The sequence below is a fragment of the Struthio camelus genome, chromosome 15 (genome assembly GCF_040807025.1).
Source record: "Struthio camelus isolate bStrCam1 chromosome 15, bStrCam1.hap1, whole genome shotgun sequence".
NCBI classification, from domain to species: Eukaryota; Metazoa; Chordata; class Aves; order Struthioniformes; family Struthionidae; genus Struthio; species Struthio camelus.
The window spans coordinates 9,038,967-9,056,756 of NC_090956.1; the positions used below are offsets into that span (position 1 = coordinate 9,038,967).

The window sequence follows — 17,790 nt, forward strand, 5'->3', positions numbered from 1 at the left end:
CTTGTACTGGGGAGCACACAACTGGACACAGTACTCCAGGTGAGGCCTCCCCAGGGCTGAGTAGAGGGGCAGGATCACCTCCCTCGTCCTGCTGGCAACACTCTGCCTAATGCACCCCAGGAGACCGTTGGCCTTCTTGGCCACAAGGGCACACTGCTGGCTCATGTTTAACTTGTTGTCCACCAGCACTCCCAGGTCCTTCTCTCCAGAGCTGCTTTCCAGTAGGTCAACCCCCAGCCTGTCCTGGTGCAGGGGATTATTTCTCCCTAGGTGCAGGACCTTGCACTTGCCTTTGTTGAATTTCATGAGGTTCCTCTCCGCCCACCTCTCCAGCCTGTCCAGGTCCCTCGGAATGGCAGCACAGCCTTCTGGGGTATCAGCCACTCCCCCCAGTTTAGTCTCATCAGCAAACTTGCTGAGGGTGCCCTCTGTCCCTTCCTCCAGGTCATCGATGAATACATTGAACAAGACTGGACCCAGGACTGAGCCCTGGGGGACACCACTAGCCACAGGCCTCCAACTAGACTCTGCGCCATTCACCACAACCCTCTGCGCTCGGCCATCCAGCCAGTTCTCAATCCACCTCACTGTCCACTCATCTAGCCCACACTTCCTGAGCTTACCTAGGAGGATGTGATGGGAGACAGCGTCAAAAGCTGAAACGATTGCTTATAATGAAGAAACAGTGCTGAGTTCAACTTCCTGTTTCTATGCCAAAATAAGTGCAACAGAGCAGAAAGAATTTATTTTGAAAAAAACTTTGAGTTATTTTTAAGAAAGTGTTCTATAGCCTGTAGCTTTAAATGAGCTTATTGATGCAATTTATAAGCACAAATATTCTCCTTCATGATGCACACCTTGGAATGGTACACAAAGCATCTGTACAGTCGCAACTGGGAGGATTTTTTGAGGATCTTTAGCTGTCATACAAGAATACTGGGAAAATATCCAAAGGTGTTATTGCAAAAGACCCAGCAAATACATCTATATTTAGTATAATCAAACAGTGATGTAAACTCTGAAATAATACGCATCCAGTTTTCATTAAATCTATGCATGTTTTTGCTCCCAAAACTTCTTTATAAAGCTCCATACAGACCAAAATAATTCAGCCTGAAGGTGTTCAAAATAAGTAAATAAGAAAATGTAAATAAATAAGAAAATAAGTAAAAATACTAATTATGCCTATTAAAATCCAGACTTGTTCTCAGTGCATGTATTTTATTAACCCTTCCGACAGCTCAGCAAGGCTTGTTAGCTTTGGAGTAGAATTGCGTAACACAGTTGAGTTGCTTCTGCTGCTGGACCAAGTTTGACATATTTGCACTATGTACCATCTTATCTCCTGACTCTCCTCCTTCAAACTAACAAACACCTTCACTATGTACATCCAGCCTTCAAACACAGTCACTGGTCAATACAATACTATTCATGTGAGCCCTAACTATTACTGTAAGATTCTAGCATTGTTATTCCTTATGAACATTAATGATGTGATACCTGTGCAAGTGTGGTTTAGTGGGATTGGTTCTGAATATTACAGGTAACTTTTTGATGGAAGTGAAAGAAGAGGAGCTCATGAGGGCAGCTAGCTGAGAGTGAATGCAGTTTGTTGCTATTTTTTATATATAAACAGTACCATTATTATATTATCATTAGCTGCCCATTTTCTTGATATTTAGCAATGAGATGGAAGGCACTTAAACATGTCAGTAATAGAAATAGGAAAATGTGGGAAATAAGAATAAAACCCTTCCGTTGCCTGGAGGAGTGACATAGTGAAGAGCGGGAATTTTAGTGTTGCAAGTCATAGCAAGCAAACCGCAGAGGGGATTTTCCCTGTAAAACCTAAGAATTCCCTTGAACAGTCTCACCACACCACACCTCACAGTCAACAGCCGTTGCTCAGCTCCAGCTAAGCCAGCACACGGCCATTGCTCCTAACAACCCATCATGACACCTCCCCTCATCTGTTCAGGTTTCCTCCTTCTGTGCCCACATGCCCATAACAGAAGCACAGAATCCAAAGATGCTGTCTAGAAGATGAAAGCAGAGTGATGGAGAGTTAACTTAGAGTAGACAAACACATTGAGTCAGCGCCTGAGGCAGGAAGAGCGACCAACCACCTGTGAGTGTTCACATAATTAAGTCCTAGGTCTAAAAAGCTAATAAAAAGCACCTACACTATATTCAAATACATGATCTCAACAGGAAGGAACAATTCTGAAATCCTCACAGCACAAGTTCAGAGATTCAAACTCGGCCAGCTCACCAAATATTCCAGGTGTGTGAAACTGAACATTACTGTAAAGAGTTAAACCTTGCCATAACTGCAAAACAGAATGCTGCTTCCCTCCATGCATGTACAACTGTTCCAATGATGATCGACCTTTTAAATTATCTTTAAAGCTGTAGCAAGAGTGAGTCTCCTCTAGCACCACTGCTTATAGATGCTATAGAATGAACTCCAATACTCACCCGTATGAAATTCTTGAAGAGAAAGCCCTCTGTCTTCACACGGTATCAGTGACTGGCAAGAAGTTTTGAATCAGGTTATAAAATGCCTGAGCTTGTGTTCAAATTAGAAACTGAAATTACATTGTCTGTTTGAGTCATTCAAACTTCTATCCACAGAGCATTCTGGAATAGTACCAGCTACTGCACTGAAAGACAGGAAGCTGCCAAGCAAGCACATTCTGCAATTATACCTATTTCAAAACGTTTAATTTACAATAGTGTTTCTCACTTTCAAAATTTGAGCACTTTCCCTCCGACACAAGCCAGGGAAGTAGGATTATCCTATTTCAGAGCAAGAGGAAGTCCAGAGAAATTAAAGGTCCTGTTCTTAGACATGTCCCTCTGTTCTTATGTGTTCCTCTGCTCGAAACCATTAGTTATCTATGCCTGAGGAAATAATAATGAATTTCTCTTCCTGAGTGTAGGAATATACTCCACGAATTATATCCAGTGAAAAGGAGAGCAGCAATAGTACATCTGAGAAGGAACCTTTCCAAATTTTTTTTTGACTTTCTTCCCAAGCATTTTCTGCAGCCTGATGATATCGCTCTTTTCCGCTAAGTGATAGCAAGTCGCTCAACAAAGCAGGTCAAATATGTCAGCACATTTTCAAAATGCCAGAAAGTTTCTAAATTCTCTGTTTGATTTCTGGGATTCCAAGATAAAATAGTAATCTTATCCTTATTGTCTTACCCTGGAATCATAGAGATAAAACAGAACATTTTTGTTCTTGGACTATCAAGAATCTTATGACAATCATAGTTCACCATCCGATTCTGCCCAGGTTTGAAAGAATATAACCTTACTGGGTATGAAACTGTAAAGGCAGTGAAATTTAAAAGTTTGCTGGAAGAAGAACCTGCCTCTAATTTTGGAATATGTTTCTAGGAATTCCTTCTGTGTGAAAACATATATTTCAGCTGGCTTTTATGCCCCTGTCTTCACTCTAATTCTATCAGGAAGGAAAAAAAAAAAAAAATGAGTAGAAGATTATTCTAGAAATTAAGCAGACAAGTTACAAATATGCTGAGCTAGAAGAAGCCTCATTTTCAGCAAGCTGAACATACTCAAAGTATGATGCATGCTTTTACATATTAAAAAAAATGTAATATTAGGATTACCTTCTCCAGTGCTACCAAATCTTTTTGCACAGTTTTCATCCGCTCACTCCTTACCTTGCCAATAAACTTAAATCTGTAGTTTTGTTCATCACTGCCTTCTGCTTGTGTTATTATTATATAGAATACCACCTAATAGCCTAAATAAAAATAGCAGAAGGTATGCATGGGAACAAATGCTTTGTTAGCAATGGAAATGCATAATTTTTTTAGGTTCACAAACACATCCAGGCACAGAAACACACCGCAGTTAATAACAGCTGAAATTCTAGTCCCTTTTAAAACTTCAAAATACGTTGCCTTCTCTGTCACGCATGAATAGCAAAACCCCTACTCCGCTTTCAATACAAGCTTTTTACGTACCTCATGTGCCTTTATTTTGTCTTTTGATAGCACACTTATGCTTGAAGACGACCATGGGCAACTGTAGAGCTCAGCTGCCTCGGAAATGTCATCATTTATGTCTGTACTAATCACACTTCCGTTGTAAATGGACTAATGAAAAAAAAACATGAGAGAAAGTTATATGTATGTTGAATGCACTTCGAATGATGATTTTAAATTAGCCTCAGAAAACACTGCTAATTTAACTGGATCGGGTCACTGTGGAACTACATAAATGCTAGTAATGACACATGGGAATGGGTCCTATAGGATGGGACTAAGTAGCCAGAGAATGGGAGAAGGTAGGATTCAGTGGCAGTGCTAGCTTACAGTGACTGTGAAATTAGGTGTTTGGGAATGCTCCGCAAATTAATAAAAATACTTTCAACTTGTGCATAATTCCCAGTAACAGAAATTCTACGGACTAAATCATACCTTCAGCTGCCCTGTGGGAAACGAGCAAGTCTTGTCACATACAGCACTTGCAATGCCATTTTTACAGGGCAATTTTACAGATTCAACTTTAAGCAAGAGAGGCACACCTTCCACCAGTCTACCCGTTTGTCAGTTCCCTCTGGAACACCAGAAGGCTTCCAAATACATTATGTCTATTTATAATTACCTAGGAAAATGTGCAACTGTATTAAGACTGTCTACAGTGATGTTATAGTCTAAAGTAACAATGAACAAAAAACAGGAGGAGGATCCAATCAAATAACTACTTATATGAAAAGAGGAATTCAGTTTCTATGTCTCTCTGGCTTTGCTCTGGAAGTGGACATGTAATAAGGATGCTTATGAGGTCCACACCAACTTTACCTGGGACAAAGAATATTCTGGGTACTGAGTCACAGTTGCAGTTCCCTTGGAGAGATCTTCAATTCTAAAGCTACTTCCTTTCTGACTATAACAATCTACTTGCTGCTTCATCACATCACTGGTAACATACACCAGTGCGCAATCCAGAAGAGCTTCAACAAATTCAAGAAAAACCAACTGGAGTAAAACAAACATAGTCATCAATTAATTCATTTTTATAAAATCTCTTTATTGTGGACACATCTGAGCAAGTAAAGAATTCAAAACTGCTTATTGAGCCTCACTGGCATCACCGTATCTTCTCAAACATCCTTTTTTTCTGAAGGAAACTTATAAATGGCTAAAGCTGAAAAAAATCAGCAGGTAATATTCTGTGTTATGCCTTACACAAGTCAAATTAAAATAAAACACTGCATGGATTTTCACTGCACCTGGAATTACAAGAAATTTTTCTCTCTGATAAATTTAAGTTCTTGTTATTATCTAAAATACACCCCCAAGAAACCCCAACAAAGTGTGTACAATTAATCCTTTAGTAATATTTATACTGTGCGTTCAGTTCAGCAGATATCGATTAAAAAAAACATTCAATCATATCATTTACAGTAGATTATCACTGGATAAGAGCTAATTCTTTAAGGGTGAAGGCCCTCTATAGCAGGTCAGCTGTCAGGCAGCTCAAGAATCTTCTACAGTCACTATTTTACCCCATACATTGATGAGTGGCATGGGAAGTGCTGCATCCTCAGGTTTCACAGATCATCAGGCTTCCAGAATCAGTGGGCTCACACCTTCACTGCTGACCCATCTTAACATCTCCTACACATGCCTCGGTAGTTGGGAGTACTGAGACTCATCCCTGTATAGCCACTGCATTTGCCCCACAAAACCAAAACTATTACTAGCAGCAGTCTCACAGAGATGGAATTTCACCCTGTTTGTCACAGTAGTGTTGAGGCGTATCTATCTGTACGTTCAGTGCACAGGCATGCTTGCTGACAGTGTACTAGATGGGCAAGATAGCTAGCAAAACATGGAAGCATGGAAGATAAACGAGGCAGAGCAAAGGAAGCTAAAAACAGAGCCTTAAAGCTTGTGCTCTGTTTTTGTTTTTTTTTAATAATAAATTACATTCTTTTCCTGTTTTGGTACATAGGTCAGTGTTTGTAGCATTTTCTAAAATTAATTTTAGTTGCTCCTGTAGCAATGAACTATTATGTGCTTTTTTCCATACGTACCTCCTGCTCCAGGTTGCTGTTATTGCCATCACATAGAAAGGGATGGTCTTTGATAAGTATTTCCACAAGCCTTGGAGCAGTTAATTGTTTGCTTAGAAGCTTGAAATCCTGTGTAAGATTAAATGTTACACGTTAACAACACTTAAGCATTCCCACATGGAACTAATCTAACTCCCTTTAAAGCCTGCGTGAAAATTTCTAGCAGTTTCAAGTGACACCTCCAGCACATAATTAATGACAGAGTGAAATCCTGGCCTTACCAAAATCAATGGGAATTCTTCCTAGATGACAAAAACAGTGCTAAGCAAGAGCTTGTGAAAGCTAATAAATAAAAATATAAAATATCACAGTTTTGCCATTTGATTTTTTTAAAATCTTTTTCAGAAAAAAAAAAAGATGACTGAATCAAAAGGCATTTATTTCGAAGAGGCCTGCCAATGAGGTATCACATTTCCAGCAGCCTACATAGGCTTGGATTTCATCAGTGAAAGCCTGCCCCAAAACACAATCATACCAATGGGAGTCATTTGCTGACTTCACTGTAATCTGGATCAGTCCCTGAATGGTTGAGTTTTAGAAAAGAATCTCATGTCCATAATGCAATAAATACTTTCAATGAATAAATTATTAAAATGCTTTATTTTGTTATTTCAAGAGCTGCCAATCTTGAGTTCTACTAATATGACATTCTAGTGCATAAATTTTATGGGGGGGAAAAATCACCAGCAAAAATACTTATATTCACTTAAAAAAAAAAAAAAGTACTTGTCTAAGACTGATTTCAAATAAGAAATCAGAATGTGGTCCTGAAAAGGACCATCATTCACCACAATAAGCGTCCCTTTAACATCTGTTGGACAGCTCATACAAATAACATTACCCATACCTTTATAACTGCATAGGAGCTACAGGAAGAATTTTAAAATGCCCATATAAACTGAACAAACATGCATTTAGCCAGATCAAAAATTTAAAAGAGTGTAGATAATTACGTTCAACATCCAAAGGAAATGCCTCATTTTCATTGTGGGTTCAAATGGAGGCTTGGTACTCGGTCTACAAAAAGCTCTGTATATTTCCCAGCATTTGCCAATGTAGCTCATGGCACAAACAGCACGTTCGGAAAATAAAATACCTGTAAAAATTAATTGAGAAAAAATAACAATTACACTAAAACTCCGATGTACTTTACTAACTGATGAATTCTGAACGGCACAGAAGAAACATCATTACTTACCCTGTACATGACCTGCAGTTGGAATAACATTCCTGGACATCATTTCTAAGAAACACTTATGCAGGTAAGGACCTTTTTCTCTGCAGTTGAAATAAAAATACACACTCTTTTCTTATGCACAAGAAGTACAAATAAAGTTATGTTTACAAGTACACTTCACAAGTACATTTATCCTGTCAAAATTTTACAAGATTTTTCTCAGAAGAACTCTTCAGTGAAATTTAGGACTCTCTTGCAAAGAGTCCTTCCCAAGACCAGCTTGTATTACTACCCTCTTATATGGAATCAAGGAGAGAAGATTCACGTTTAAGTAAGCTCAGTATGAAAGATATTACACAATTCATGTGAAAGGCATGAAGTAGAATTTTCAAAAACACCTCCATGTAGTAGGATCAAGAGTCCGCATGAATTTCTAGAGTCTACTGTTCTCTTAATAGTTATCTGCTACAATTTATACAGAGTAATAAAAAAAAATATATATATATATATAGTTACATATTAGAAACCCATAGACACATCTCCAAAAGCACTAATATACTGACAGCATGGTTTCCTGCAAAAGAAACACTCGTACCAAATACAGGTGCAGAATGAAACCCTTGAACCCTTGAGTCCCTTATCACTGGGACTCTATTTTGCATAGTATCAGCACGGACAACAGAAAAGGGAATGGACAAGCAAGAGTGCAAGGGCAAGCAGATGCCTTGGGCAAAGGAGAATAAAAAGAGAGGGTGCCCTGACAGAAACCAACTGATTACACAAATTAATTTCACTAGAAGATGAAACTTACTTGTGCTCCTCATGATAGATATGAAATGCTAGATGAATAAGGCAAGATAAAAATGTTCTGAACAGTAAGGTCTCATATGGAGAATGTATCTCTTCAAGTGGTGTTTTATCACCTAAAAAAAAAAAACCCAAGAAAAAATAATCTCTATTGTTATCATTTATATTAAAACGCTTGTACTGGCACTGGCCCATAAGACTCTCTTATCCTCCCACTCTCTACCTACCACATTGTTACAACACTCCTGGAAGAATCAGATCAGACACAGCATCACTTCCAAATGAGCAGGGCAAGGCAGTATGGCCCAGCTAAAACTGAATCTTAAGTTCTCTTTCTGGAAACGCACCCTCATAGCACATGGGAATCAAAGGGGAAGTGAAGCGGAAATTAATCCCTTCATATACTAGGGACACTGAAGTACATCTTTATGATAAAGGCCCACAGCAGCTCTAAATGGAACTGACTCATTTATTGGCTCTAAAGAAGAAAAACAAACAAACCCAAAACTCCCGAGAACACTGAAAAAAATACAAAGATTTTTTTCTTCGACTTCTCTTTCTCAGACTCTGTAAACATTACAAGTAAAAGTAATGGCAATTTTGGAGTGTATTTTTGTTTTGCATTTTCTCACCTAAGGTCCCAAAGTTCCTGGGTAAGTGCTAATACATCCAGCAAGAATGCAAGGGCACAGAGGGACACGCTCAGGCCCACTGAGCTCAGGGTTGAGCTATCAGTAGAACTCGCCTCTCTAGCTCCCCACAGCTTACTATTAAAATTCCTAAATTCTAGTCCCTAGTCAACGGAAATACAAACCGCTCAATATCCGGTCCATTTCAGCAAGAGTTAAGTTGCAGTGATGAAACCGGCAGTCCTTCAGAAATCTCCAAAATTGGAGCTTAGTCATCAGGAAGGTGTTGTCAAGGGAATGATCACAGCCTAAGCTGCTATAGAAGCTGTAAATTCTTCTCAGTTCCGTCATATGTCTCAACACAGCAAATTCTATCTAAACAAAGCAGTGTTAAGTTCTCAGTATAGTCTCATGGCAAGTAGGGATCAGCATGTACCAATCCCATAATGAGGCATAATACTTTTTATCTTACAACTTCCAAGAGCACGCTCCTGGTTAAGTTTTCATGATACATTACTCAAATGTAGTTACAAACTGCAGTCATCAAACATACTGTTTGCTTGCCAGCAAATTAACACATCAGCCCCGTTAACAATAAACCCTTTGCCAGTCCCAGTAAAAAGCATATAAATTGCTGTACAAGGTAGGTAAAAGATACCAGAGGAGTGAGAAGCAACTTGCACGATACAGCGCAGTAGCAGTATTTATGTAGCTAAATGGAAAATTTTGTGTAATTCTTGAACAAAAAACATCCAACAGGAATCACTGTCCCTTGTACTAATAAAAGACAAAGTCACCTAAAGGTTTTAATTTCAAACCTTTTCACCCAGGAACACTGGACTCAGCATATGGAATGCATCAGTGGAGACCCCGTCCAGACCTCACAGTAACTAAAAGCTGATGACGAGTGCCCTTCCAGATAGATAAATATATTTTTTATTCCCTTCTAGTGGATGCTCAGGAATATACAATACCGTCTTTTCATTCTTTTTGCTTTCCTGTTTTCATTGTCTTTAGATGTTGGATAATTCTCGAATGTAAAGACTTACTTTATACACACAAATCAGAAATTACAGTTATGTGAAGCACAGCAGTGGAAGAAAACTGACAATAGGCTCTTACTTGTTTAATTTCTTCTTGTCTCTCTTCCTTTGGGAAGAAGTCAAGCAGTGAAGATATATCTAACTCAATATTTGGTCCCAAAAGAGAAGTATTTCTTGAGCCATCGACTATTCTGATGGTTTCTAACAAGTAAGAAAAATAAAAACAAAACAAAAGTAAATTTTCAAAATTTCAAAAATATACAAGCAAAATAAAGCATATCATTCCTTCTTATCTTATTGACTTCAAAGAGAGAATAACAGACTCTTTTAAGGTCTTTCAAGTAGATATTTAATAATCAACAGCATAACCATTAAAGAGCCATTTAGGCAAATCTAACTACTAACAAAAAGAAAATGCTGATATCGCAAATGCTGATATTTATGAAACTTCCAGGCTACAGTGTTCCAAAACCATAACAAGATGTGTTATGAACGTGTCACTCAACTCCAAGTGTTGTGGACGAGAAACAAGAAGTAACATTAATTATAAAAATAACTCTTCCTTCTCAAAGTTCTTTGAAGAAATGTCTGGCTCTTGAATAAGTATGAACAGCTTGACAGTATTTAAAAAAAAAAGTAATAACTAACAAAGTAATGACTAACAAATGTGAAGTAGAATTTGTTGCTTTCTTAAGCTGCTTACCGGTGCCAAAAGGACTTTGTGTGCAAACGGCATTCAGACCTTGTACCTTCAATGCATCCACTTGAAAAGCAGGATATTCCGCTATATGATCATCTATAAACTCTCCTTCATAAACATGCCCATTCGTAAAGACAAACTTGCCCTACAGACAGACTCATTTGATTAAGTTCAATACAAATTTTCCCATTTAATGAAAGATCAGTAAAAACAACTCTAATGTTCTCAATTAAATTTCCTGGCAAAAATCTCATTAAAATGCAATATATGAGATAACACAAAGCAAAGAATTTGCCTTACCCTCTTTTACACTGTACTTTGTCCCTTGTTAATTAAAATACCTTGCTGAGATGAAAAATTTAGAAATATCTTGTTTTTGTTTTGAAACAGAAATTGAGAAATAAACATTCTTCCCTCATATAGTCCACAGTCTCTCCTAACACTTAAAAAAAACCCTGGGGGCACAGCGTTAAAAAACGTCCGTTAATGTGAGTACATCTCTGTGTGAGGATAGATTGAAATCCATTAGCTCGTATGATAATATACAGTGAAAAGTACTGACCAACAGTTGAAAAAAATCAAGTCGCACCTACTGCATTGAAACTCCACTGTAAAATACATTTCCATTTACACACCCAACCCTAACCCACTGAGTCAAATCTGTTGCCCAGCAAGGTCCTTCGAAGGAGTCCTACTGCTTTCAGTGGAATCCGTACTTTATGCTTGGATTCCATCCACAATGCAAATTGGATGTAGTTTTCAGTATGGAAATCTAGGGATGTACTACATAGAGCAGAATAAAGTCTCTTCTTGTGTTGTATTTAATGTTCTTTCACTATTTGTCAATACTCACCTTGCCATGCTTCTTATTGCAAACCCATTCTCCATCATACACTGCTCCACTGGCATATATGAACCTCCCATGTCCGTGACGATCCCCGTTTACAAAATCACCTACATATTTATTCCTTAAGGGATACTGAGACAAAGGCATCCTCTTCAGAAACCATATGTGGGTGCCAAACCCATGCTGAAAAAATAACGGGTATTTTAAAAAAGAAAAAAAGAAGTCACCAAAAGAGCTACTATTGCTACAGGTATATTGCTTTATAAAAAGGAGTGGACGAGCCTAGGTATCTCTAAGATTCACTGTTGATAAAACTCTCAAATGAGAGCACCAGCGGACAGCTGCAGTAGTTCAAACTGTATGTACAACTACTCCACCAAGATGCATGGGAGCAGCATTCAGACGATACACTGAATCAACACATCCCTAAGCAGGCTCTGCCAACAGGACTGGCATAAAGAGGTCCTTCCTGTCTGAATCCTTTTGACTGCAATGCTGAACAGCCACACAAGGAACGCCATGCCAGATAGAGACCCGTGGTGTTCCAGGAGCCTGACTCTTTGACAATTTTACGTAGAGCGAAGAGACTGTGGATGTAGCTCTCATTTCTTTCCCAACAGAATAATAAAGGCAACGAACAGAAAATGCCAGAAATCTTCTTGCCTCATAAATCTTTACAAGAGGGAACAGTGTGATTTAATAGCCACGAATGTTTAATGTTTTATTATGAAAAAGGTTTATATTTTCCATTAGAGAATTAAATTATCATTTTGTAAAACTAAGTCAACAGCCTTTTAAAAAATGGAATATGGCTAACAACATGAGACTCAACTTAGGAATAAACAGTACATTCCCACTATCTCAACTGGCAAATCACACAAAGCTTCTTTGATACCGCACAAAGTTCTCCATCTAGTTTTACTACTGTAATGAGCAGATATCAAAATAAAGAGGTTGCTGGAAAAGGATTTAATACCTGTATGCCACTTTCCCACTGTCCTATATACTCTTGATTAGCTGTCAACCACCTCATTCTTCCTTTTCCGTGACGTAAGTTTTTCTCCCACAGACCTTCATAAATATTTCCAGACTTATAGCTGCCAGAAGACAGTAAGAAAGTTAATGACCTAGCCACTACAAGAAAATAGTAAGACAGGCTCTCATAAAAAAAAGCGATAAACAAGCGTTTGTCTCTCATTGGTCTTCAGTGAGAGTTAGGTGTCTTTTGCTGAGGGAAGGCAAGAGAAACACATCAGGAGAAATATTCTGTATTAAGATTGCTAAATTCTGACTCATGCATTGCTTCCAAAGATAGACTCCATAAAAGGAAAAGATTCTCAGCTGGCCACTTACCAGCCTCAGTTGATTATGTTAAGATACTATTAAATTCAAAGATCTTAGAGCACACGTACAAACAAGCTTATCATGATCTGAGAACCATACCCACGAGATATTAAAAGAATGCAGCATCATATCACCTTTCTGACAAGCCCTCAGTAAAACAACATGTTTTTTGTAACGGAGAGATAACCAACAGATTTTTATGGCTGTGCTTTGGATCAAGGAATCCCAGTTATAACATGCATAACTTTGCTGATCAAATTAATTATTCATTTATATAATTCGGTGGATGCATACTGAATTCTAACTGGATCTTATGAAAACAAGGTTTACAGTAACACCTCAGGGGATATTAGCATTCATTTGAAAGTTGGCTCACTGCGACTTAGATACACTGGTTTGATGGTACTCATTGTTTACTTCGTATTTTTGACTTACAAATCACTGTAAAACAAAACCAGTTCTTTTTGTCCAAAGAATCTTTGTCATAGCTAGCCAAAATATTCTTTCACATGTAATTCCATCAAATAATTCATTAATTAACGAAAGGAGCTTCATCTATTCAAATCAATCGAGTTGATTTGTTTTAATATGACAATTTGCGGTTTTACCAAATTAGATTTTTGATTATTTTGTCTTTAGATGACTTTCTTTGTGGGAACGACCTACAGAAACATACCAATATAAAAATTGAAGTCATACAGAAGGCAAAACATAAGTTTTTTTGACTATCCAGCACTTGGTACAATTACTTATTCCACTACAAAAATACATGCTATCATGAAATGGCAGTATTTTTACTCATTTTAAATAATAGTAGAATCTGTATGATAATACATGCAAAATAAAAAATCTGAAGATAGAAACAAAAATGTTATCATACTTACCATCTAATTCCCCATCCTTCTTTTACGTTATTTACCCAGTCACCTGAATACCAAGAGGTATATTCCCGATTATAGTAAATGGTACCCTGAAACAAATAGTGTAGTCAATTTAAATCAATAGCTAAATATTTATCTACGTTTAATAAAACATTTCATATAAATTATACCAGACATGATCACACTCTTACCTACAGTCACTTTGATATAAACAGCTTATTAAAAAAAAAAAAAAACAACTGAAGAGCTAAAATTAAATATAAACACAACCTCTTTTTACAGAAACTAGTAAAGACCTTTAAAAAGACCAAGTGTTGAAAGAAAAAGAAAGCATACTACATTATGTCAAAGTCTACCACATTTCTCAACCCAGCTGGAAATACTTTCACAAATTGTAACTTTGGCAACTTAAGCACAGTTACCCTTCAGAGGTGGATCAGCTTTCTGACTCATCCAGAACTCAACTTTCAACACTAGGTCTACAATTACTTCCTTTCGAAGTCAATCATGCAACTAGCATACAGCATCAACTGTTCTGTTTTTCCCTGTCTCATTGCTTCTTCTCAGAACGAATCAGACAGACCATTCCACTGGTGATCATCCACAGCAGCCTGCATGATTTTAGTGTCCCACTAGTGACACAAAACTCAAAACACATCATTAGAACTGATCTTCCTCACATGCTGAGCATCGGCCTTCAAAATGTCAGACTGTCTCAGGCTGGATGCACAAAACTGAGACAGATAAAAGCTAGTTCCCATTTAAAAAGTTGGAAATACATGTTACTTATAGCACATAGGACAGTCTTAGCTGTTATCATACTTAGTCTGCATTACACGTTTGGGAGATGGGATCACTCTGTCATTAGTGGGAAGCTAATCATTCTGCCAAAAACATATTACACGTGGCTATTGATGCTGCTGTCAGTTATGACTGTCATCAAACTGGAGCAGCATAAAAGACAAGACACACAAGTTACCAATTACTCTTGGCATACCGTTCATCCCTACAGAAAAGAGCCCACCTCACTAGTTTTAATTAGCATACACTACTGCAAAGAAGATCTTTAGGAAAAAAAAATATATATATATAGCACAAGACCAATGCAACAACAACACAAAACTTTTTGGCCAAACCTTTGCACAAGAGTGTTTTTTGTTCTGGATGCTACTCACCCAAGACAATGCTCTCATTTGATGTTTCTATTTACCTTTCCATGTCTTTTGCCTTTACACCAGTGGCCAACGTAAGAAACTGGACACGTGCCACTCCTGAACAATCCAAATCCATGCCTAACTCCATTCTTGATTGATCCTTCATACATGCTGCCATCACTCCATGTATAACAGCCATCATACATCTGTACATTCTTAACAAAAGTCCCCTAAAAGATTAAATTGCAACATTTAGAAAAACTAAGGCACGTGACTCATTGCTCCTACTTAACGCAAAGGAGATAAAATCAACTGCCTGGAAGAACCCAGGCTTGACTGAAATTACTGCCATCGTTCTGCAGTTGCTACCTGTACTGTGCCAATTATTGTAACTTCCCTACTTTTCTTGAATTTGCACATCTTATTGGCTGTAACAGTGTTCACTCACAATCATTGCACTTCACTTTACCTCGTACTTCACTCCATCAGCCCATGTGTAAGTCCCTTGTCCGTGCATAAGTCCCTCAGAAAACATGCCCTTCAAAACAAAGAAAATAGTATCGTTTTCAGACTCATTCCTACCACAACTTAGGCCTACAGTGACTGTAGGATTTTGAAATAACGTATTAAATCTCCTCCAACCACTAGTTTCAAAATAAGTTTTAATACCAGAAACCTATAGAGCTTTCACATTTTAACTGCTCAGGCTCCACCTACATTGAAAGAGTTCTAGAACTTGATCCGCTTTTTTTTCTTTTCTTAATTTGTACACCCACCTTATATGTGTTTCCCCCCTCAAAATATGCAACGCCTTCACCCTCATACAGTCCGTGGACTTTTTCACCTTCATACCTACAAAGAAAACAAACTAAAGATGAACATTTCATGTTGCTATCGGTAAAACTAGATCACGACAAACAGAATAAATGACTTTCAATTTACTGCAGTCTGCACACTGGTGCAGACACCAGAGGCCCGAAACAGTAAAGGGCAACAACAACTGAAAACGGCGTAGGTCTATTTGATCCACAAACTATCTGTCTACTTAAGACTAAATTTCACTCTGCCTGAACAAAGATAAAAGAATGAGGCTTTTGGCAGGCGAACAGAGAGTGCCAGCAACACTCTCGGATGCAGAAAGGCAGCAGAATTCCACGTGAATCGCTAATAAGCTATTACGGCCACTACGTCAGAGTAACCACACAAACCTAATTTGTGTAATACTGTAAACAAAGACAAATACACACAGTTCTTACTCCTACCTTAAATAGCCCAAAAGACTCCTTTTTGATGCCTCTGTGTATACTAGGTAGTTCTTGTCTCAAAACAAGACTCAAATCCATATTTGTAGGACAGCAGGCACACCATAGATACTTAAATGGGAATTCCTGACTTAATGGATGTGGTTGTAGCAAACATACCTTTCTACAATAATTCGAGCAAGAAGAGGTTCCTCAGGGTATAGAGGAACATGGTGGACTGGAGGTTCTTCCACTGCCTCTGGCTCTTCCTCTGGCACCAAAGGATCTGCTTGTGGCTCTTCCTCTCCGTCCAAGCTCTGCAAACCTGTCGGCTTCACTGAGCTACTCTCCACTGCAGCATCTTGTGCAGGAGCAGGAGGACGTAGAGATTTTTCTGATTTCTTGCCATCTTTCTTCTTATCCTTTACCATAATTATTGAATTGTCTCAACCCGTGTTTTTCTCCCGAACATCTGCCGCCTTCTTCTGTAAAGACTTTGTTCCCCCCACAATCTAAATATAGTTGACCAAAAAAAAAAAAAAGTAACAGATGACTACATGAAGAATTTCAGCTTTTTTCTTAATTACAACACATACAAATATTTTAAGTTATTGCAGTGACTGCAGCAACAATTCCCCAGTAAAATGGTTTTGCCTTGGGCTGTATAAATCCCAAGGTTAGCAGGAAGGGATACCCGCGAATGACTTAAGAAACCCATCCAAAGCACTAAAACAGAAAAGTCTGCTGTCAGACACCTTAGTTTTGTTATTCAGAGGTCTACATCTTTACCGGAACAGCTTTAAGGGTCTAGAAATAATGACGCAGAAAAGCCGAAAGCCGTTTCTCTCAGATGAGGAGAACCGAGTTTGATAAGGGCCTGGGAAACTACAGCTGCAGAAACATTTGGGATTTTAAGTTGCCTTTAAGGTTACAAGTTGCAGATGCACCTGCGATGTTCGCTACTCGGTATTACCGCTTAAAAAAAAAAAAAAAAACACCCAAGGCTGTTTCGCCCATTAGGAGCCCTACGGGAGCGGCAGGACAGCTCCAAGCTCTGCTCTGCCCAGGCACGCCGCCGCCGCCGCGGAACAACCCCCCCGACTCCCGCTCCACACACACACCCCCACACAGGGCCGCGGACGCGCGCTGTGGCGACGGCCCGGAGACCGCGTCACGCGGCCGCCGTCGCCTGGCGACAGCGCGCGTGCTGTTCCGCGCCGATCCGAGCAGGACGATCGAGCGCGAGCGGCGCAAGCGACGCGCGCGGCTCGGCCGGGGCAGCCCGCCGCGCCCTCCCGCGCAGCCGCACCGGCCGCCGTCACCATAGCAACTGCGCCCGCAGGGAACCGGCCCGATCCGGCCCGGCCCCGCCGCCTCGGCCGGGCCCCTCCGTTACCGCGACGCGCCCGAGCTCCAGCCCCGGACCGGCACGACCGCTGAGGGGACGCCCGCTTCAAAAAGACAAACGTCTAAGGCCCTTGCTGGTACCGCAGTAGGCTCTGGCCTGACCTTTGGCGCTGCCTGCCCGGCAGGGCGGCTGGGAGGGCTTTCCCCGCTCATTCTCAGAGAAGGAAGCCCAGCTCTTAGAAAGGGATGGGAACAATGCTAGTGACGAAGTAATCACGTCAGATAAATTATTCTGTTCACTCCATGCATTAAAAAGAGATGGCAATGAGTTAATCATTAAATGCAGTATTAGTGCTTGAAGTAATTGAGAAATAAAATTCAGCTTTAGTAATAAGAGATAAATCAGTATTGTCACTTCTATACAATTTACGCTTTCTTCAGAAAGATCGCATACAGGCTGTATAGCCACAGAAAGTTAATGTCTGCTTTATGGCAGCACTGAAGA

At 39.3% G+C, this 17,790-nt stretch overlaps 1 protein-coding gene across 10 annotated transcripts in view; it reads right to left on the minus strand.

The window, feature by feature from the left end:
• The window catches only part of LOC104149639 (radial spoke head 10 homolog B), a 30,519-nt gene extending 13,030 nt beyond the window's left edge, over nt 1-17,489 (minus strand). For 4 of the 10 annotated variants that reach the window (XM_068909243.1, XM_068909244.1, XM_068909245.1 and 1 more), the window contains exons 1-18: nt 17,060-17,234; nt 16,119-16,450; nt 15,474-15,549; nt 15,167-15,235; nt 14,754-14,927; nt 13,547-13,632; nt 12,295-12,415; nt 11,325-11,501; nt 10,475-10,616; nt 9,851-9,972; nt 8,914-9,103; nt 8,104-8,215; nt 7,314-7,393; nt 7,069-7,211; nt 6,077-6,184; nt 4,839-5,015; nt 3,999-4,130; nt 2,479-2,530 (exon numbers count right to left, since the gene is read on the minus strand). In XM_068909243.1, the coding sequence (XP_068765344.1) occupies nt 2,479-2,530; nt 3,999-4,130; nt 4,839-5,015; nt 6,077-6,184; nt 7,069-7,211; nt 7,314-7,393; nt 8,104-8,215; nt 8,914-9,103; nt 9,851-9,972; nt 10,475-10,616; nt 11,325-11,501; nt 12,295-12,415; nt 13,547-13,632; nt 14,754-14,927; nt 15,167-15,235; nt 15,474-15,549; nt 16,119-16,369 (2,212 nt within the window). In that variant the 5' untranslated portion in view covers nt 16,370-16,450; nt 17,060-17,234. Of the gene's footprint in view, nt 1-2,478; nt 2,531-3,998; nt 4,131-4,838; nt 5,016-6,076; nt 6,185-7,068; nt 7,212-7,313; nt 7,394-8,103; nt 8,216-8,913; nt 9,104-9,850; nt 9,973-10,474; nt 10,617-11,324; nt 11,502-12,294; nt 12,416-13,546; nt 13,633-14,753; nt 14,928-15,166; nt 15,236-15,473; nt 15,550-16,118; nt 16,451-17,059; nt 17,248-17,447 lie in introns of those variants that run through there. The other 6 variants (XM_068909251.1, XM_068909252.1, XM_068909250.1 and 3 more) reach the window with 4 other exon arrangements.
• Between the last annotated feature and the right edge of the window lie 301 nt (nt 17,490-17,790).